This window comes from Gallinula chloropus (assembly GCF_964237585.1).
Source record: "Gallinula chloropus genome assembly, chromosome: 19".
NCBI lineage: Eukaryota > Metazoa > Chordata > Aves > Gruiformes > Rallidae > Gallinula > Gallinula chloropus.
In genome coordinates, this window is record NC_140104.1 from 11,521,158 (window position 1) to 11,542,249 (window position 21,092).

General features: G+C 57.3%; 1 protein-coding gene across 4 annotated transcripts in view; it reads left to right on the forward strand.

Annotated features, from left to right (window-relative positions):
- SMG6 (SMG6 nonsense mediated mRNA decay factor) overlaps nucleotides 1-21,092 on the forward strand; it is a gene marked incomplete at its 5' end in the record, with an annotated part of 113,536 nt that overhangs the window by 81,299 nt on the left and 11,145 nt on the right. For 2 of the 4 annotated variants that reach the window (XM_084272821.1, XM_084272820.1), the window contains 2 exons: nucleotides 15,100-15,276; nucleotides 18,293-18,442. In XM_084272821.1, the coding sequence (XP_084128947.1) occupies nucleotides 15,100-15,276; nucleotides 18,293-18,442 (327 nt within the window). The remainder of the gene's footprint in view (nucleotides 1-15,099; nucleotides 15,277-18,292; nucleotides 18,443-21,092) is intronic. The other 2 variants (XM_084272822.1, XM_084272823.1) reach the window with 1 other exon arrangement.

The following is a 21,092-nucleotide window of genomic DNA, read 5'->3' on the forward strand; positions in this document are numbered from 1 at the left end:
CCTGCCTGGCCTTTGTTGGGACTCCTCTGAGCGTGCTAGCACACGCTGGGTGAGCACGGACCCCGAGGGAGTCCCGTCCCGAGCTCTGCCTTTACCAGCCAGTTGAGCCCTGCCACGATCTCCCTTCAGCTCCTCCTTGGGATGGGGGTGGGGGGTTTTCTCTTCTCCCCTTCCCCAGCTCCCAGCTTTGCATGGTTTCTTTGCAGAGCCCATTTTTTCTGGGCTGAGCTTAGCGAAACAGGCAGCGGCTGCAGAGGATCCTGGTGTTTCTCCCGAGCTCGCTTCTGGATTCTTCTCTTTATCTCTGTGTTTCTGTGGTTAGTCGTGAGCAGACTTGGGTTTCTTCTGGCAGAGAGAGGAGTGTGGCCAGGGAGTTACACGGGAGGTGCCTGGGTTTTTTGGGGTCCTCTCTCAGCCAAGGAAGGCACTGCAGACACAAAGCTGGTGTGGAGCCGGCTAACCTGATGGTTTGCTGGAGGACAGTTCATGGTTTTGTGCTCTGCTTTGTGTTTTTCCACTTTTTTTGCAGCAATTCTCTGCTGACAAGTGACACTTCCCCCTGTCCCCATCTCTAGTTGGTGTGTTCCCCAGCAGCCTGCTTCTGTCTGACACCTGGAGCAGTATTGTGCCCATTCCAAATCAGCATCTTCGGAGCTGAATCCCATCATCCATCCAAACTCCCCTCCTTACTGTGCTTCTGTGGCCAGGACTGCCATCTGTGGAGGGAGCAATGTATGATGTCCCAACCATCTGGCAGACATTGCTCTCCTCCCCTCTCTGCAGCAGGACCCCATCATCTTCTGTTGTGTCCCTCAGAAGCCTATTGAAAATTAACCCCTACCCGTGGCTCTGGGAAGGAGCTGCTGGGCTTGTGGAGTGGAGCTGTGGATACCTGTGGGAGGTGACAGTGGCATGTGAAACATCCATCTCACCCTAGGATGGAGCTTGCTGTTGTGTCCTTGTGTCTAGGGGAGACTCCCCAGCACCCCTGGGTGGGCAGATTGCAGCAGTACCAGGAGCTGGGGCTGCTGCTGGGCTGGGCAGGGCACAGCAGGCAGCGAGTCTGGGCTCCTGGGCCGGCTGTCCTGGCAAATGCACTTGGGAGAAGAGCCCAGCAATGCTCCAGCTCTTCGAAACCCGTCTCCATGACCTTTGGGAGCTGGCTGATCCCAGGCAGCATCCCGTCCAGCATCCCTCTGGATGCTGTGTATAAGCCACGTGAGGAGCGGTGCTGCTCCGCCGGATGCTCTCACGCCTGCTGGTGCTGTGCCTTCCCTTCCCACCCCCGGGGAGCCGGGCTCCGGCCCACCTGACACGGCTGCCTTTGCAGACATATGGTCCCTTCTCTTTGTGTTTGGTTAAGTGTGGGAGGACTCGATGCTACAGCTCCTGGGGCTTTTCAGCTCTTCTTGTCTCTGATACAGTCCTGCAAGCAGACGTGGCAATTCCACAAGCGTGGCCCTGTCCCTAATGAAGGCAATTAGGGTGCAATTCCATTCTAGCAGGGTGGTGAGGGACATTTCCAGTAACACAGGCAAAGGCATTTTGAAGGACGCAGGTGTTCTGGGTGGGAAGAGTGAAGGGTCAGGCTGCAGGGTGGAGAAAGCCCCCAGGATGCGCTACCCACTGCAGCGCGATGCTGCAGAGCAGCGAGCAGAGGAGATGGAGGTGACAGGTCAAGTGGTCTGGAAGCTGTGGCAGCACAGGAGAGCTCGAGGGGAGCAGGAGTAGGTGGCACGAGGCTGTCCCCATCGGTGTGTGCTCCGGTGCGATTCACCCCGGGCGAAGCCAGGAGGCTGTTTGCAGTCCCAGGGCTCGAGCTGCGTTTCGTGCCGCTGGCTCCTTCCTCGCTTGGCTTTTCCAGCAGCATCCGAGCTGAGTGTTTGTTTGCTCGCAGCAATGTCAGTTGTTCTCTATTTTAGCTTCTGACCCCGGTGCTGGGGCTGGGGCAGGCTCCGTGTAAAGCTGCCACATGGCGGCAACAACTGTTGGAGCCGCGGAGCAGCACCCATCTAACCCCTCTTCTCACACGCTTGGAGCTTCCCAAACGTTAACCTTTGGATTAAAATTTTCCATGCTTGGTCTCTCCCCAGATGTGATGTCTGAGCTTTGGTTTGGGTTCATGTTTTTCATGTTTGCTGGGTTTGTGTTATGGGAGAATGAAAGAAATCCTTTTCCCATTTAGAAAAAAAAAAAAAAGAAAAAAAAAACCAGAAAAGAAGAAAAAAGGATAGTCTGAGCTGGGCTTATTTATTTATTTCTATTCAGGGATTCTCCAAAAATGGTTGGAGTTTGAAACTGAAAACAAGGAGCTTGGCTGTGGCAAGCTCGGGGCGCCGGTGCTCGGGGAAGTGCTGCAGCCCCAGGTGTGTGGCACGGCAGGTACCGCTGGCACAAGCCCGCTCCAGGTAGGCGTGGGTGGGCTCTGGCAGCGAAGCTGGGGGAGCCTTGGTGTGAGTCAGGCTGAGTAACGCCAGCTTAGGAGGAGGGCAGCTGGGGCTTTTTATTTTTTTACATTTAGAAACACAACAAAAGAGGTTGTTTTGCAAGCTCCACATGCAGGATCAGGATGCGCCGGGGTCGCCCGGGCTCCCAGGCTGCGGTGAGTCAGGCGCAGGGCTCTGGCCAGGCTGTTTGCAGCCCTCTGCTCCGCGTTGCGGGTCATGTCATCATCAGGGGGTGACGTGCTGTACACACAAGCGGTTCAGTTGCCCCGAGGTGGGAGTGTTGGGGCAGGGGTCCTGCTCAACCCTCTGTGCAGCACAGCCATAGCTCCCTTCCCTTCTTCCACGTCTCGTTTCACATGGCACCAGCTGCACCTTTCCTTACCCCGAAGCCAGGTGCTCAGACCCCACTCTTGTTACCTCCTTGTCTGTCACCTTTAGGGCCATCTTGGACCTGCTCAAACTCTGCATTTCCCTACGGTGAGTTCTTATTTCTTATTTTTTACTTATATCTCTTTGTCTCTGGCTGCAGCACCCCTCCTCTCTGCTCCAAGTCTGCGTGCTGCTCATCGGGTGGGGACCTGTGCTGCTCACACCAGCGCTTGTAATGTCTGGCCTGCAGCTCTGCCAGAGGCCAGAATTGGCTCTGGGTGCACGCCTGGATCGCAGGGACAGCGTTAGATGGAGGGTGGAGTGAGTGAATACCCCTCTCTTCCTACTGTGCTTTCAGGAAATGTCTCTAATGCAGCTGTAAGTGTGAATGAAGTCAAAAGGATGGATCGGTGCCCCCGCTCCAGCCCACCCCACTTGTCGGGGCCCATCCAGAGTCCCCACCCTATTGTTCTGGTTCAGCTCCTCCGTTTCGGGGCAGGGGCCCTGCTCTGCTCTCAGCATCCCGCTCCCGGGAGGAGGAGCTCTGCAGAAAACAAAGACACAGAGAATAGTTTTCCTCTCCCCGGCGAGCCACCGTTCCAATTCCTCCTTCCCTTCCCTTTGCTAGGTGTGTTCCCAGCTCTTGGCCTGGCTGGAAGTGAGCAACTGCAAGGCTCGGGCCATTAATCATCTGCCAGAAGAGCTGAGTATTGGGTATAAGTAGCAGAGCCGTGCTCGCTGCTTCCTTAGAGCCAAAGCAGGATCTGCACGGGCTGGAGCTCGCATCCAGCGCGTGAAGTTACCTCCCTGGTAGGCTAAGGGAGAGTGTCTCCCTTGGAGCGGCCCCTCCTCAAAGAGGACACGGGCTCTGAGGCACAAGAACGTCATCGGGAGTCCCCTAAGTGGCAGCATTTCACTGTAAAGCAAAATAACAGCGTTTGTCCCTCCCTGGAGCGGCTGCTGGAAGTGGTGTGAGCTGCTTCCCGCCCTGCCCCGGGCCGCCGGGAGCACGCTGCCAGCGTGGTTCTTGCGGCGGGTGGAAATGCCAGTGTTGCTAATATCTCTGGGGCTGTGGTGTCGCAGCTGACCGAGCTGCGGTGGCATTTTTGGGGGGTTACTACATCGCCTTCTATATCCCCACCCTCTCTGTTTTCAAGGGAATTCAGCCACGGCCCCAGCAGAGGAGCCGACGGTCGGAGGAACTCCTCCCTGCAAGGCAGCAGCCCCAGCCTTGCTAGCTGCCCTTCCACGTGTCCTTTGCAGCTCAAAGCAAAGCTGCTTCTCTTTCAAATTCCAAAGTCCAGGGAAACCTGGGGTACCCCAAGCTCCCCACCAGCATCCAGGGCTGGCGAGGCGTGGGGAGCAGCGGTTGGTGCAGTTTGGTGCTGACGTTGCTCATCAGTCTGGCTTCTGGTTTGCAGAGTGGAGCTTTCTCATCGCATTGCTCTGACTCAGGTATCTGTTCCCTCTGATGTGGGCAGCCCTCGCTGCAGCTTTTGCCCCCCACCCCTCACCCCCGGGCACACAATTGCTCTGTGTTTCCCAAAGGAGGATGGGACATGCAGGAGAGCTCCCCAGGCAGCGCTGCCACAACTGGCTGGTGACTCCAGGTCCCTGGGGTGGTAACAGCAGGGAGGATTATCTACTACACCACTACGTGTTCTGAAGGTCCCCTAAAATCAGTGAGGCAAGCATCCAATTTGTGTCCTGGACTAAAAAGCCTGAAGGAAATGAAACACAACCTGCACCTTAACTGGGATCTTGGGCTGCTGCTCCCTGTAACTCACCCACCCGGCTGGCCATCAGCCCAAGGACCCTCAGCTCTCTGATACTCCCCATCCAGCTCTGTGTAAGAGTGGTGCTGGACCCCCTTGGCATGGGGGTGCTTTAGGAGGGCCCTTTTTTCAGTGTTGATTTGATTGCGTTTTCCTGGCTGAGCAGCCTCACTTGACTTCAGTACCGTTCTGCCACTGAGACTAACCACTTTAACCAGTTTCCCTAGAGCACGATCCCAGTTCAGCAGGTCAGGATTGTCGCCCTCTGAGAATTGCTTTGTGTTTGAGGAAGTGAAAACACCCGTGGGGAGGCTGCAAGTGGCGGCCAGGTGGGAGCTGTGCTGCTTTGGGGCGAGGGGGGGACAGTTTAGCTGTTCTCATTAAAACAGTCTCCTGTAGACTCAGAAATCCCAACCTTCCTGAAAGAAGAGGAGCAGATTCCAAAGTTCAAATATCCACCTGGGTGAGGAGCTGTGGAAGTTACAGTGGGATCTCAGATGACATTCTCTGAACAGCAACCTCAGGAGAGTGTGACCATGAAGCACTCAGACCAGCAGTGGCTGTACCCTCTGCAAGGGCTCGGCCAGCAGCTCCACCCCTCCCAAGTAATTACTCTCCACCGAGTAACGAAGGGCAGAGAGGGGGAATCAGGGCAGGGGGCCCTGCCTGAGGAGCCCCCCTCCAGCTTTTTGAAGCCTTTGGCACCTTCGTGAGATATTTAAATGACAGACAGACATATAGGGATCTGTAAATACTCATTTGGTGCCAACTAAACCACAAAGAAGATACAGCATTTGTGGTCCAAGGAAGTTTAAATATTTGTGGTCAAACTTAAAATTCGACATAAAACTCTCATCTGCGATGGAAGGCGTCCAGGAACTGCATGGAGAACGTATAAGCTGTGGAAACTCACAGAAACAGCTTCCCCACCAGCTCTGCCAGGACCAGACAGAATATTCCAGCTCTTACCTCTCTTCTCCCTCCCACTGCCGAGATCAGGAGTCAGGTTTGTGAGGGACACGGCAGACTGTTAACACCTCTGAGGGTGGAAGTTTGCTGTGCTATGGGTGTTACCCATGGTTTTCCCTCGCTGCCTCTAGCAGAGGTTACGCTGGAAGGGCAAGAGGTGGACGGTGTGGGGCAGGGCAGGTGAATACTCTTAAGTGTGAGCTTTGGCTTGCACCATTCTTTGCTGGTTTTGCGTGGTAGATCCTCATCCTCACTTCCCCGTCGTCATGCTTTGCCTTCCACCACCCAACTTCCCACCGTCTCAGCCCTCTGCTACCACCCCCCCCAGCCACTGGTGTCTTGTCCCGTGGGACAGGAATCACCCAGTTACTCTGTGGGTCACATCACGGGGCAGTTGTGTAGCTGGTCTCCATGGGGAAGTCCTTGCGAAAGAGCTCGCGTTACCGGCGAGAGCAGAACGCCCGCTCTGCCCCACGTGGGTGCACGGGGCCTGCATCGGCCTGGGCAAGGGCTGGGTGTGGGGATCAGAGTTGGGGTGCTGGGGACAGATGCTCAGCAGGACCTGTGCATCTTTGGTGCTTCCTCTGTGTAAACACCCCAGCTGGGCCAGCTCCCTCTGGCCGCCGGCTCAGGAGGTGCTGTGTGAAACTGGGAAGTTTCTGGATACCCTCAGTGGTTTCCCTATGGCATGGGCAGCCTGGACTTGGCTCCTGCTGGGTTTTGTTTTCCACGTAGCCTGCAGAAAGGGCTCTTCCTGTTGCAAAAGCACCCTGAGATTGGCAGTCAGAGCTGTTGGATCGAACACTCAGCAGTGGCATTTCCCAAATTCCAGGCTAGACAGATCCTAACCCCAGCACAGGAACAGCTTCTCTGCTCACTGGTGTATCCCCAAGAAACACCAGGGGTGGAGAGGTGTGGGGATGGACTGGTGTGGGGATGGACCTGCCTTGTCTCCCAACACCAGTGTCTCCTGGAGCAGTGGCCTCAGAGGAAGGGCAGCGTGTGTCTGCTGAGAGCGGAGCGGTCCCCTTTCCCTTACTAAGCAATCCTCCCTTCCTCCACCAAAGAGCCTGCTAACCATTTTCTTATCTTCCTTTGCTCTGCAAAACAATCTCTGGCAAGGCAGGCATCCTCCGAAATGGCAGAGGAAATAAATTCCCCCAGTCCCTGAAAAGGAAAAGACTGGAGACTCTTGCAGCAGGGAGAACAGCTCATGCCCTGCGAAAGCTGATGCTGATGCCACAGTGGCTTCACTGAGGAGATGGACCTTGCCATCCTCCTTCCCAGCCTGGGACCATGGGTTTGGGACAAGTTTTCAGGGACTTATCTTCCCTGGTTGGTGTTCCAGTAGGATCTGCAAGGGTGGAGCAGAGTGGGTTCCTTCAGTAGGCTCCTTTGGACTCATCTTGGAGTTTCTTTGTGACTTGAGTTTGTCTCTTTTTGTTCCCTCTGGCAAGTTTGTGGACATGCTGGGAGCTAGGGTGGGAGAGGAGGACATTGAGATGGCTGTAACAGGGGCTCCCTGGCTCCAACTTGCTCTTCCTCCCAGACTCATCTCCCTCTTTCAGAGCTGTGGGTATTTTAGCCCCTTGTTCTCCTGATGAGTGATTGAAACGTGTGGGTCTGTGCTCAAGGCTTCACCTCGCAGAGCAAAAACGTCCCAGGTATTTCACAGCCCAGCACTGGGGCATGTGGCCACAGGGGATGGAAGCAAATGCTTTGTCCCATGGAAAGTCCTGCAGAAATTCCTGCAGCGTCTTCCTGGAGGCAACATTGTGCAATATGGGGAAGCCCCAAGCTCTCCCTGTGCTGCTGGAGCTGTTGGCAGCGTTGCCTGAGGACACAGTGAGAACCAGCCAGGAGCCATCCTCACAAACCAGATGAAACATCTCCATCACTCTGTGGAGATCTCTTGTAGCCTGTCCTCTTCTCTGGGACTTCTGACCCAGGCTCAAGTATGCTTTTCTCTTCTCTTCCTGCTGTCCAGAAGGAATGAGCTGGTGGGGGGGTAAGATTAGCTAGGCTGGCCACCCACCTCCTGTCTGCAAGGTGCTTGGAGCCACCTGCTTCCTACTGCAAATGCTCCTGCTCACTGGAGAGAGGAACAGGCAGGATGTCACTCCTCACAGTCATCAGCCAAACACCTGCTTTGGAAGCCATCAAATTCCTCTCTGGTTTGTGTAGCTCCTTCAGAGGAGTAGCTGGTTGTGGGCAGGCTGCACCAGCCAGACCTCTGGCTTCTCTGGGGCTCAGGAAGGGCTCTGGAGGATGCTTTCCACCCATAGCATCTGCATCAAGTGACTTCAGTGCTGACTCCTCACACAAGTTCCAAAAGGTACCTGCAGCACTCTGCTGGGTACTTGGGGGCAGACAGGCAGCTTTCCCCAACCCCGTGGTAAGCCATCACCAACAAGGGGAATTGTTCTGAGGAGCTGGCTGCATTGAGGGTCTGGAGGAGGTGTGAGATGGTTTGTAGGGTGCTTCTGGGCTGTGCTATGGCACAGAGGGTTTCAGGGACATAAGCTGGAAACCTGTGGCAGCGTCGGCTTTCGATATGGAGTTTTAGGTGTCTCCTGGCCTAGACTGGTAAAGTTTCTGTCTGTATTTGCCCTGATGGCTAAGAGGGCCAGTGGGATCCTGGAGGGCATCAAAAGGAGTGTGGCCAGCAGGTCAAAGGAGGTGATCCTCCCCCTCTGTTCTGCCCTGGTCAGGCCCCACCTGGAGTATTGTGTCCAGTTCTGGGCTCCCTGGTACAAACAAGACAGGGATCTCCTGGAGAGAGTCCAGTGGAGGCTACAAAGGTGGTTAAGGGCCTGGAGCATCTCCCCTGTGAGGAAAGGCTGAGTGAGCTGGGGCTGTTCAGCCTTGAGAAAAGACACTTGAGAGGGGATCTGATCCATGTTTATAAATATCTGAAGTGTGGGACACAGGGGGAAATGGCCAGCCTCTTCTCAGTGTCTGTGGGGACAGGACAAGGGGCAATGGCCTCAAGTTGGAGCACAGGAAGTTCTGCACCAATCTGGGGAAGAACTTCTTCCTAGTGAGGGTGACAGAGCCCTGGGACAGGCTGCCCAGGGGATGTGGAGTCTCCTTCTGTGGAGATATTCCAGACCTGTCTGGACACCGACCTGTGTGACCTGTCCTAGGGACCCTGCTTTGGCAGGGGGGGTTGGACTTGATGAGCTCCCTTCCAACCCCTATGATTCTGTGAGTCTGTGATTCTGTGTTTCTGCCCCAGAGCCACGAGGTGTGTGTCAGGGAGAGGGACCTGGCCCCTGGCAGACAGGGCTGCTCCCTCATCGTGCTGGTGCAGGGATGCCCTCCTCTGGGGAGGGCTCACTGAGAGCAGGCTCCGAGCCCTAGAATTGCTCACAGCTTCTCCCATGTTGCTGGCTCTCACCTGGAGCTGCCACCAGTGACAGGTACCAGTGCCTGTGGTGCAGTTTGAGGGCTGTCACAGTGGGAATCTCTGCAGGCTACTCAGAGCTGCTTCTGATCTCTAACACCAGAAATGGGATGACTCAGACCTACTGCTCTGCACCTTCGTGTCATCCAGGTGCCTTCGCTGCGTCACTGCGTGGGACGAGCACGGCTGGGCTTAGCCCAGCAAACCCTGATGATGGGGGGCAGTGGGGCTCCCTTTCCCTGCTGCTCCCCAGTTTTAAATGCCAGTTGTGACTGAGCTACGTGACTGAGGTTGGAAAGAGAGGGGTGTTTGCTGGGCCCAGAGCACGTCTGCTCTGATGACTTGTCTGAGACCGTGTGCCCCAGCGTGGAGGCTGGAGCTGTGCCTCTGCAAGGCTCGGGGTGCTGGCAGAGAGGTTTGGCTGAGACGTGGCCACACTGTCTCTCTGGGGAAGCCCTGCGTTGCAGAGAAAGTGGTTCTGCAGTGGTGGCGATGGGGAAGAGCAACTGGGGTGGTTCTTATGAGCTTCTCCATCTCTTCTCTAATGCATCTCTCTGCTGGGATGTGGTGAATCCTTTCCCTGTGAACGCCCTCTGGTTGGTGCTAGATGCTACCCATGCCAGCACCGAGTCCCACAGAGCCTGGGCAGCAGCAGCATACCTCAGAGCCACCAGTGACTTGGTTTGGGCCCAGCTGCAGCCACAGCTGCTCTTTCTGGCCATGCCCAGAGCTGCAGGCACGTGGGAGCCACGGCCACCGACCCTGCTCATAGGATTAGTTGAAATCAGAAGTTTCTCTGAGAGAAGCTGTGGCTGAAGTCAGCTCTCAGCTGCAGAAACCAGGGGTGCAATCCAGCTGCGAGCGCTGCTGCCCAGCCGTGACGGACACTTTGGTCCTCTCCACCCAGGTGGCCAAACCCCCTCCGCACTGAATTTGGGCTGGGCAGGGTGAAGAGGGCTGGGTGTCCTGGTTTGGGATGAGCCCAGAGAAGCCAAGCTGTGTTAAGCCCAAGGTTAAACCCAGCCCAGCTTTTGTGCGAGCCTGTGAGATGAAAACCCAGAAGGGATGAGAGATTGTGAGCTGAGCTCTTTCCTCTGCGCTCCTCCTCCAGCGTGCTGGGCCGCCCTCCGAGCTGGCTCCCCCGGGGATGGGAGGAGGAGGCACGGGGCACCGAGAGGCATTTGAGCTGTGGCCTGCGTGGCTGTTTTAGCAGGGTCAGTGCTTATGTTTCAGCTGGGCCGTGTAGATGCTGCGTGGTTTAGATTGTTTGGGGCTCACTTGGTTTCAGAGTCGTTCAGCTCCTTCAGATAAGCTGTGTTTAAACCAATGTGGCAAAAACAGTGTTATCCCCACGCCGGAGCTTGGCTCTGTGTCCCAGTCCTCTATCCTATTCCACTCCCTGAATCTGGGATAGGTTCCCTCCATGCTATGACTCAAACTTCTCATGTCCTTTTCCCCTTCTGAATCCAGCTGTCAGGATGTGCTCGTGTCTCCCCCTCGCACACAGGAATGCAGAGCCAGCGATGGCAGCCCATCCTCCAAGCAAACCCTTCTCCAAAGCTGCTGCCTCCTGTTTGCTTGCAGAGTCTCTTGAGTTTTACCAAGAGAGAAGCTGCTGGGGTCTCTCCACACACCGCTGGCGGCAGCGTGGCATTGCCAGAAGCTGCTGCGGGCGCAGAGCACCCTCTCAGGACCAATTCCCCCCTCCCAGGGATGTGACAGCTCCCCTGCCCAGCTGCCTTGGCTGCTGGAGGCTCTTTGGGCGAGCTGAAGGAGGGCTGCATTCCTGCCTCCTGGTTATTTGCTCTTTAGGACTCTGTGTAAAATTAACAAGTTGTAAAAGTTGATTGAAGGCGGCGGTGGGTGTGACAGCGATGTGCTTAGCTGCGGGAGAGCCGTGTGCGGAGCAGCAGGGCCGGGGCAGGGGGGAAGAAGGGTCTGTCCCCGCCTCCGACCCCATCTCACGCCGCGCTTTTGACCTAAAACAAGACCTGTGGCTGGTTCCTGGTGTGTCACCCCGCTGGCACCCTGTGTGTGTGCTCCCCCAGGCACAGCGCTGCAGCTCTCGGAGCGGGTCCCTTCCCTCCCATGAAATCTCCTGGAGGACACGTGCTGGTGGCAGGGCTGCGTCTGCTTTGAGCAGGGTGCCGTGCGGGGATGTGTCCCATCTGCTCAAGGGAGCTCATCCCCTCAGCACCCTGCCGAGGAGAGTGCAGCAGGGCCGTAGAGGGGATCCTTAGATCATCCCTTGTCTGATTTTGGCACCCCTTGTCCGACTTTGGCACCCCTTCTCTGACCTGGGGATTCCTCCTCTGACCTGGGGACCCCTTGTTTGACCTGGGCACCCCTCCTCCAACCTGGGCACCCCTCCTCCGACCTGAGCTCCCCTCCTCTGACCTTGGGACCCCTTGTCTGACCTGAGCACCCCTCCTCCAACCTGGGCACCCCTCCTCAGACCTAGGGCCCCCGCTTGCTGCTGGCAGATGCTGACATGCAGGGTCCTGGTGGCACTGGCACTGCAAAGCAGCTTTGAAATCCAGCAGCTGGCGCGGTTAATGCGCAGCGCAGTGGGTCCCTGCAGGCAGCGAGCCTGTGTTAATGTGTCCCGCTGTGTCTGACTCAATGATCAGTATGTTAATGTATGACCCATGAATTAGTAGACACGGTGCTAATGAGCCTCGTCAGCGTGCCCTAGCAGCCGGGCGGCTGGTGGCTGGTGCTGGGAGCCAGTGGTTAGCCTGTCTAATGCAGCAGGAGATTAGAAACCTCTTAGTCTCTGGGCCTGGAAAAAATCAGGCTGGTGATGGGGGCGGGGGGCTGCTGCAGCCAAAGCCACCTCTTCCCTGTGCCCGGTCCCCAGCACGTGTCCCCAGGAGGCACCGCTGTGGCACGGGGCTCTGCGATGCCTGGGTCTCTCGCGCCTCTGGGGAACTGAGCCCGGGTCACGGACGGGGGCACCAGACCACTTCAGCAATTCTCAGTTTCAGTTTTCCTTTGAGAGCGGCTGCGTGCGTGTCAGGCCTATTTTAATACCCAGCGATGACTCGAAGCCAGGCTTTCAGTTCCTGCTGTCTCACTGCACGGTTGGTGGGGGGTGGTGGTGGGGGGGGAAGGGTGCACAGGGCAGCTGGATTCCCCGCTGGGGCTGGGGGTGTCTGCTGCCACATCACCAAACCCATCAGCACGACGTCATTTTATACTCAACCATTCCTTAGGGGAAGTGAGGTATAATTCCCAATATCCCCACTGTGCTCCGCTCCGGCAGCAGGGATTCACCACGCTGAGCAGCGGGTGCCTTCGCCGCCGTCCCCGCTGCTCCGGGCACCCTGGCGCTGCCGCGGGCACTTGCGTTTCCACTGTGAAACAGGAAGTTGCTGACACAAGTGGGTTTCGCTGCGGCACGCAAGGTCCCGCTCCGCCGTTCAAGGGAGACCTGGGTGCCAGTCACAGGTCACTTCTTTCCCAGCGTCTCAGAGGCTGCCCCGTGGCAGGGACAGCTTGGCTACCGGCAGCGCGTCTTCCTTGAGCGGGGCTGCACGTGACAGGGATGTGCAGAGAGTTTGCTCCTTCCTTGTTTTTCATGCATGTGGGCTGGAAAAATGTGTTCATGAGGCGAGTTGCTGCAGCGTTATGTCATGGGCCTTCAGTTGGGCCCTTTTCTCCCCAGCAGATGAGCTGAGTTTAAGCAGCAGGTCGGCTGGCTTGGCAGGAAATCTGGTGTTTCCTACTCGTTTCTTCTTCAGGGAAGGAAGGAGTGAACCCACCTGCCCTTGTCCGCAGCCGTGGGTGAAGGGAGCTCTTCTGCACTCTGATCACTCCCAGTCCCAGGGCTCCAGCAGTGGGGTTTAAGCCTTTGCTGTGCAGCTGTGTCAGCACCCAGTGCGTGCGTGAAAACCTCGTGGCTCCTAAATGGGATGTGATGCCTTTTATTTCTAGAGAATTCCTTAGGGAATGGTGCCAGGATGGGGTACCCATCTCATCCCTACCTACCCAGCCAGCTCCTGCATCCCCTGTCCTGCTGTGGCTGCTGTCGGCCACATCTCAGCATCCCACAACACACGTGACTGCTGGCAGCGGGGTTCTCAAGCCCCAGTGCTGCCACAGGCACGTCCCCACAGCTGTGGTGGCCGTAGGGGGTTCTTCTCTCACCCACCAGCCTAGGCATGAGGAAACTGCAGATACCAGGACCGGAAAATCCCCGGGCCGAAGTCATCCTGTGTGAGTCAGGCTGGGTCTCCACAGTGTTAGTCTGTCAAAGCTGGGGGCTGAAGCAGGCAGCAAGGTTTCCACCACTTCCCCCAGGGCTGCTGCAGCCTGGAGCTCTCAGGAGGGATGTTTCCCATCCCAGCCATTCCCACTTTGCTCTTCACCTCTTCCTTTCTGACTTTCCCCTGCACAGAATCTTTCCTAAAGGAGAACTGGGAGGGTGGAAATAATCCTTTGGTGGCACTCGCTGGGCTTGCTCCTGGCTGGACATCCTGAGCAGCAAAGGGCTTTCCTGGAAAAGAGGGACCACAGCAGCCCGACCGGCTCCTGGGGTGCTGAGCCTGCGTCACCCTGTCCTTTGCCCAGCTCTGCCCCGTAGGACACCTTTATTGGGGCAGAATGGGTGGCTACAGGTCCTTGCTCTCTGAAATAATACCTTCCTGCCATCACCCTGCTCACACCTCCCTCTCTGCAGGAGCAGCTGCCTCCTGAGGGGAGAAAGGTGCTTCTCCCCCCCTGCCTGTCAGCGCAGGCACGAGGAGGGGACGTGGGGTCCCAGGGAGGGGGGGCAGCTCCAAATGGATACGGATCCGGCTGCGAGGGTGCCTGGCTCAGGCAGTAGCCGGGGTGGGAGGTTGGAGGTCAGAGGAGGGTCAGGTTTTTGACACGCACCACAGCGACACGGTGGTTAAAATTAGTCCGCAGAGAGGAAACTGGCAGCGGTGTGGAAGAGCAGAAGTTTCCTCTCACGGCAGCCTGGTGGGACAGGGCTGCATGTCGCTGCCAACCCTTCCACTCACCGCCGCACCGGCCCGCCCGGGGCGCGCACCGCTGCCGGCACGGCAGGGTGACGAAGCCGCTCTTCGCCAAACTGGAGCCGGGGCGTATGGCATCCCTGGCTCTGAGGTGCCTGGTTGAGTCACCTCGCTGGGGTCTGGGACCCTTTTGGGCTGGGGGTGGGTCTATGAGGCTGAGTTGCTCTGTATGAGCAGAGCAAACCCCGTGTGGTTTGTAGGGCCAGGGGGAACGTGGGCATCGACACGGATGTTGTCTCCGTAGCACATAGCACTTCCAACTCTGGTCGCCGTCTTTCTCCCCATAAATCTGCTGCTCCCTGGGGATGTACCGGCAGCAGGAGGCAACAGGGGAGAGCTCTGCAGGTGCAGAGCCCCTCTGTGAGGGAGTTAGCTCTGAGCCTGGGCCGGTTGTGGCAGAGGCACCAGCAGAGGTTGTGCCACGTGGGACGGGGCTGCGGAGGCACCGGGCTCCCAGGCTCTGGAAACTCCATTTGAAAGCCTCATAAATTGGATAATTACCCAAGCTATTGAGTTTCCTTCTGGCCACATCTGTCCCAGCCTCCCTGACTGGGCTTCCCAGTTGGTCTGTGAGATGGGCCCATGGGATGGGGTCAGGCTGGAGACGAGGAGGGGCTCAGCTTTTCTCAGATGCCCCCACCCGCCCGCTCTCTCCGCTTGCATCCCTCCCCAGCTTCTGCAGTGGGGGGAATCTGGTGCCAGAGCAGAAACAAAGCAGTAAGGATCAACCACATCGTTCGCTTCTCACACTTCAGTGGGACATTCTCCTATTTGGGAAGGCTGGGCAGGGGGCTGGCTGCCCCCCCCGACCCAGCCTGTGGCCCTTGGAGGGCATAGAGGAGGCACAACAACCTGTGGATCGGTGCTGGGTGCCACGACATCCCTTTTCCCTGGGGACAGTGGGGGACAAGGCATGAGCAAACCCCCTTCCATTTGTGTTGAGAAGAGCAGCGCTCTGCACATCCCCTCCGTGCTGTGCAGCCCTGCCTGCATCCCGCTGGGGCCTTCTAGAGCCCCAAACATTTTCCCCTGACCGTTGCCCATCCGCCTCCCCTTTGCACTAACTTTGTTTTCCTTTCCCTCTCCCCAACCGCCTCGTCCTCACCCCGTAGGTTATTGCAGCCGACTGCAAGAGGGTCACAGTTCTGAAGTATTTCCTGGAAGCCCTTTGTGGACAAGAAGAGCCTTTGCTGGCATTCAAGGGTGGAAAATATGTGTCAGTGGCACCCGTCCCAGACGCCATGGGAAAGGAAATGGGAAGCCAAGAGGGAAAACAACTGGAAGATCAGGTACCGTGCGGGAAGAGTGCGCCTCGGTGAAGGAAGAATCACCCCTGTGGGGCCCAGCCTCTGCCTGCCCTGCAGCTCCCGCTATTTATAGCCAGCGGAGCTGCGTGTGCATTTTAGGGGTGTGGGGGGGGGGAGGCAAGGGGGGTAGCAGGGGGAGGTGGGGGCAAATGGTGCACAGCTCCTGTCTCCTGAGTGTACTTCTCTGGTGCCCTTTCCTGCCAGCCCAGCCCGCCCGCCTCTATCTCGCGCTCCTATGAGTTCCAGATGCTGCTTTTTGTCGTACCCGAAGCTGAGGAAAGGGGGGGGGGACGAGGGGGGGTGGGGGGATGGGGAAAGCTTTAATAACGTGCAGCGCTGCGGCCCCACGAGAGGAGGTGGGCGAGGGGGTGTCAGGGTTCAGCTTCAGGATCAAGTTTATAGCCGTAGAGCTCGTTGCGGCGGAGGCCTGAGCTCCAGCCTCCAGCACACGTACAGGAAGAGCTGACATTGGCGCCCCGTCCCTCCCCTGCCTCTCACATCCTGATGTGATTAAGGAATTCAACTCTTGTTTTTCTGCCCTTGCTTGTTCCTGTAGGCCTTGCTTCGCTCCAGGCTCTGTGTGTGTGTTTAAGGGCCCTGCCAGCCGCTCCGCAGGTTGACTCTTTTCTTCTGTTTAATCTTGCAGTTGGAAAGGCCAGGGAAACGGGAGAGAGGGGCAGAGGTGTTGGGAGAGGGGAGCTGGGTGGCCTGGCGCTGCCCAAGCTCGCTATGGCTCCCTCTCCTGCTGCCAAGGCCAAGGGGGTATCACCCTGTGCAGGTAACAGCACCTTGGTTCTGCCCCATGGCCCTGTGTGCTCCAGGGAGCTGGCAGCCTGAGGAGCCTGGAGCAGGAACATGCTCAGCACCCTCCCTGTCCCAGCAGCAGGGGACAGGTTGTAGGGGATTTTTTTGCCCAAGCAGCAAGAGATGTCCCTGTAAGGTGAGAGACCTGAACCTTTGTCCTCTCCTTTTTCAAGCTGCCATCACCCAAAAGCTTATGATACAGGGAGATCTTCAGGTTCCACCCGCTGTCGTGACAGGGATGGTCCTGTTCTCTGGAGCACTCCTTTGGTTGGGTTGGCCCCTCCCATTTCTGCTCTGAACAGACCCCAGTATGGAGGATAGCTCCCTCCCACCCAGTCCCCACCATCTCTCTGCTCTGCTGTGGGAACCTCTGCCTGAGATTGTTGCACAACCCTGGAGCTTCCTCCTTGGGCTCTGATCTCAAGGGAGCTTCCAGCTTGCCAGCGTGACCACCATCAGCTGGGGCAAGCAGATCCCAACCCACCACAGCAGATCTGCATCAGGGACACACTTTTCCCTGAGGTCCTTGTGCAGCGCTGTCCCCCTGGCAGCATCCCCCCCATCTCTTGTGGTCCAGGCTGTCCCAGCAGAGGGAAGTGAGCCTGAGGCCACCGTCTTCCTCCTTCCCATGGCTAAAAAGTCACCCTGAGAGAAGAGCACACGGTTCTGTCGTCAGGTGGGTGCGCAGTCCGGGTGACACAAGCCACAGGAGCCTGCACAGGGCAGAGAACATAGCGATGCTCCCATCCCTTCAGGGAATCCCCCTGTGTGGGATCCATCCCTGGCAGCCTGCTGGGGCTCAGAGCAGGTTTTTCTGCCTGGTTGCCATGTGGAAACTCTTCCCAACCCCATCACAGCCCTGGGCTTTTGTGCAGAGAAGGGGAGATCGGTAACAACAGGGCTTGGGAAAGGCCCACAGTCGCTCTGGTGGCGAGACGAGGAGGCTCTGGGTGGCAGTGATAGATCTGACAGCTTGTGTGTGCAGGCAGCTGCTGCTGGGACATGTTTAGGAACAGGGACTCATGGTCCCCTTTTGGGCAAGGAGCCACTGGGGATACCAAAAAAGCTGGGGAAGAACTGGGTTGTGGCTGTTCCCCAGTCACCAGCCACCACCTCCCGCATTGCTGTGTCCCAGAGGTTTGGGTGCACAGGGAAAGGCCACCACAGCCTTCACCTGGGGTTAGGAACAGCATGGTTCATTCTGGGGTGTCCAGCTCAGGCAGTGCAGGCATACTGGAGAGGGTCTGCAGATCTGATGAGGAGAGCCAGGGAAGGGCTTCTAGGAGAGGATGAAGATGCGACATGGTCCAGAAGTGCCTGTGTGAGCAGGAGGTTGGAGAACCAGGAACCTTTCAGTTCAGGCTGGCCTGCAGAAGCATGGGAAAGGCAGGCTGGAAGTAGGATGCAAATGTGAACAGAGGAAGTAATTAACTGTGGAAATGACTGACCTCGAGACGCAGTGGATTCTCCATCATGTGGAGCTTGAACATCAAGACTGAGCATCTCCTCCTACACCGTGTGTTCCAGCCCAGCTGGCAGCTCTGGGGTGGGTGCAGGACTCTCTGGCCTATACAGAGACCAAAACAGAGAAGGGGAATGGGCTCTTACAACCTCCTGGTTTCACAGACCCAAGTTCCCAATCGAGATGCTCGGCTTGTGTGCCCAGGCTAGGACGAGGCAGCGGTGTTGAGCAGCATTGCACAGCCCTGGTGCAGGCAGATGGGGAGTAACAGCATTTGCTCCGAGGGTTGTGGAGCCTAAACAGGCAGGTGGAGTGGAGAGACAGGGAAATGCCATGGCTTTACACAACTGAAGCCTGTAAAACACCAGTGACTCACCCAAGGGAAGAGTTTTCTATGGTGAGGAAGAAGGTTTGATGTTAGAACAGAGCTTTAAGCAGGGCTGCTCCTGCCCTCCGTGGTTGCTGCCTTCCCTGCCCCGCTACCTCCTGTCTCACCTTTGTCATTTCCTGGGTGATTGCTGTTTATTTTCTTCGCTTGCTTCTTTTAGATGTTTAAAACCATTCAGTTGCCCGTCAAGAACTGGTGGTGGACTGTCCCTGGCAGGGATTTGTCTGCTGGAAAGGGGGAAGCAGAATGAGCACGGTCCCTGCTGCCAGCATCCCTTACAATGACCTCTCTCCTGTTTGTTTTTGGTTTTTTTTCTTCTTGGTCTTTCTGCATTTTACTGGAAGAAGGAAGATGATGTGAGGATTGAGGCATTTGAAGATGATTCTGAGGCAGAAGGCAGCGGGGGAGAGATGGACATCAAGGAGCTCAGAGCCAAGAAGCAAGCCCTGGCCAGGAAAGTCGCTGAACAGCAGCGTCGTCAAGACAAGATCCAGGTAGGACACGCTGCAGCACCTGAGCTGGCTGAGGAGCTGCTTTGCCTTTGTATGGGGGCTGATCCTGCCTCACTGTGCCAATGGTTTCCCTGCCACACTTCAGGAACGGTGACCTCTGGGGATGTCCTGTAGCACCTCAAGCTACCCCGGTGTAGTTACCCCTGTGAATCCCAGCAGGAAGCTTGGCTTTGTCTTTGGGAAGGGCCAAATCGCTCTCCTGGGCCCCTCGTGAAGCTGGACATGGCTGCTCCACGGAGCTGCCAGCACAGCCAGGCACCCTGGCAGGGAGTGCCGTGCCCTGTGGCTGTACAGCAGCGCATGCCCAGCAGTGAGCTGTCCCCCTGCCTGGGGCAGAGGCTCTGTGGCAGTGAGACTTGGTGAGAAATCAGCTTTTCTGTGCAGCGGGGCACAGGCCGATGGGCGAGAGGGTGGGACGTGAGCAGCAGAGTTCACGTGGGAGCCAGCGGCAGGAAAATGAGCTGGCAAACAGCCGCTGCAGCCGGGGCGCCGCTCGTTACCATCGTTATGGGCACAAACAGACGGGATACAGGTGATCCCATCCTTGGCCTGGCCTGCTCTGAGCATGTTTCCCAGCGGGAGTCGGTGAAGTAAACTGGTTAGACTGGGAGCAGACGCCCCGGCGGTGCACGCTGTTGCTTTAAGAGCGTTCTCACATGCATGGCTGTTGGCTGCCTCTGCGCTCGCAACCCCTCTTCCTCCAGCCTCGCAGCCCAGATGAGGATTTCTCAGCAGAGGAAAAATTCTCCCTGGCTCCCCTCCCCCTCACCTCCGCCCTCTCTAATGCCCAGGGCCCTTCACTTCCATAATTCTTCATTTTCCAGCCTTGAACGTAAGCCAGACACATCTGTCTGGCCATATGCGTGAACTCTGCAGTGTGTGCCGAGGTGGTTGTAAAACAGGGCTGCTGAAGGCTCTACTGGGAGAGCGTGCACATGTGTACCCTCCGGCTACTGGCGCCGGGCCCAGAACCACTGCGCTTCGCTTTTCCAAACCCACCCCAAACCTTGCAGATTTCACCCTTTTTTTTTTTTTTTTTCCTTTTCTTTTTTTGTTATTTTTTATTCTTCTTCTTCCTTTGAATCTCCAGCGATTGGTACCGAAGCGAAGGTAGAACTCACAAGGAGGAAAGGAGGGATGGAGGGAGGGAGGGAGGGGCCACCCCCGCAAGAGAGTCCATTATTGTTGGCAGGTACCTGGGTCACGTTTAATACGAGGAGGAAGAAAAGCAGCAGCGAACGAGTGAAAGATTGGAGAGATGGGCTGTAAATTAAAGCGGACTGAAGCCTTCCAGCCTCCCAGGGTTGTTAAGCGGGAGGTGTAAGTAAATTCCCCACTTCCCACTGCCTTGTACAGACACAGCAAACAGGAACTGCACATGTTCAGGGAGGGCAGAGCGCAGCAGATCCCCCGGCCCCAGTGACTAGCCCAGCTGCAGTGGGCCCCCCCCCCACCTCCCTCTGCCTCCCGGGATGGCCGCTGCCCATTCTGTGGGGAGAGTGGGGGCTGCGTGATGTTGTCAGGGGCTTTCTCCCCCCGGTGTGCTCCTCCCTTCCTCCCCAGCCGTGCTGGGGCCAGTGCTTGCAGGCAGAGAGAGGTCAAAATGAGGGTGTGGGCAGCTTCAGGGGCTGCACAGCTGAGAACCGAGGTGCACTTGGAGTCTGAAGGCGCGGGGTGGAGGAGAAGTCCTTGGGGCTTTGGTAAAGTCATCCAGCTTGTAGCTAGCTGGGAACAGCCTGGAGCGGAACATGTGTGCTTGCCCCGGTCCTCTCCCTGCCCTGGCACTGACCACGCAGCCGGAGATAGAGGAGCAGAGGAGCTTGGGTGGAAAGTGCTGCCTGGGGAGGCTGGGTCGGAGGCAGCTCAGCATCCACCCCCTCCACTTTCCCTCTCTTGCCCTGTGGTCCTTGACCTTTCTCATCTTCTCAAGAGAGTTTGTGTTTCATGGGACCTGGGGCTTCCCCGTTACAGCCCGTTCCTCTTGTTCACTGCTCACCTGTGGAGTTCACGCGTTCACTGTGCCCCAGGTCCCATTTTCATTCTCATGGGGACAAGCCACAGCTCCAAATATTCTCCCAAGCCCAGCACACCCCTCTCCTGTCCCATGGCTGATAGCTTCTGCTCCCTACTTATGGCAGTGGAGGTGATCAGGCCTAGCACCCAGGTGCTGCTGCCCACAGAGTCTGGTGTCCCAGGTTCTGCTGCTGTTTCCCTGGCCTGGCAGGGCAGCCCCTGGACATCCTCCTTGTAGCTCCCAACCACAGCCAGTGCTGGGGTCACATTTGCACCTCGAGGTGGGTTTGGGGTTCCCTGCCCTGGCTTAGCATGTGCAGGATGGCAGCTGGAGCTGCCAGGGAGGCACAGATTCAGGTCGGTACAGGCCCTTGGCCAGCACCAAGCTCAGCTCTGTTCCCCCCACACACAGGCCTGCCCCCCAAAACCATCACTCCGAGGGGGGTCAGATAGGCCAGAGCTCCGTTAGGTCGAAGCCTCCTCTGTCCCTGGGCAGCCCTGGTTGTGAGGAGGCAGCCCTTGGCTGCCTGGCCCTGGGTTATGGGCTGGCACTGCTGCCAGCCTGCCTCTGCCCTCACTGCTTGTCCAGGCTGGGACAGAGCCGCCTGCCAGTCCCATG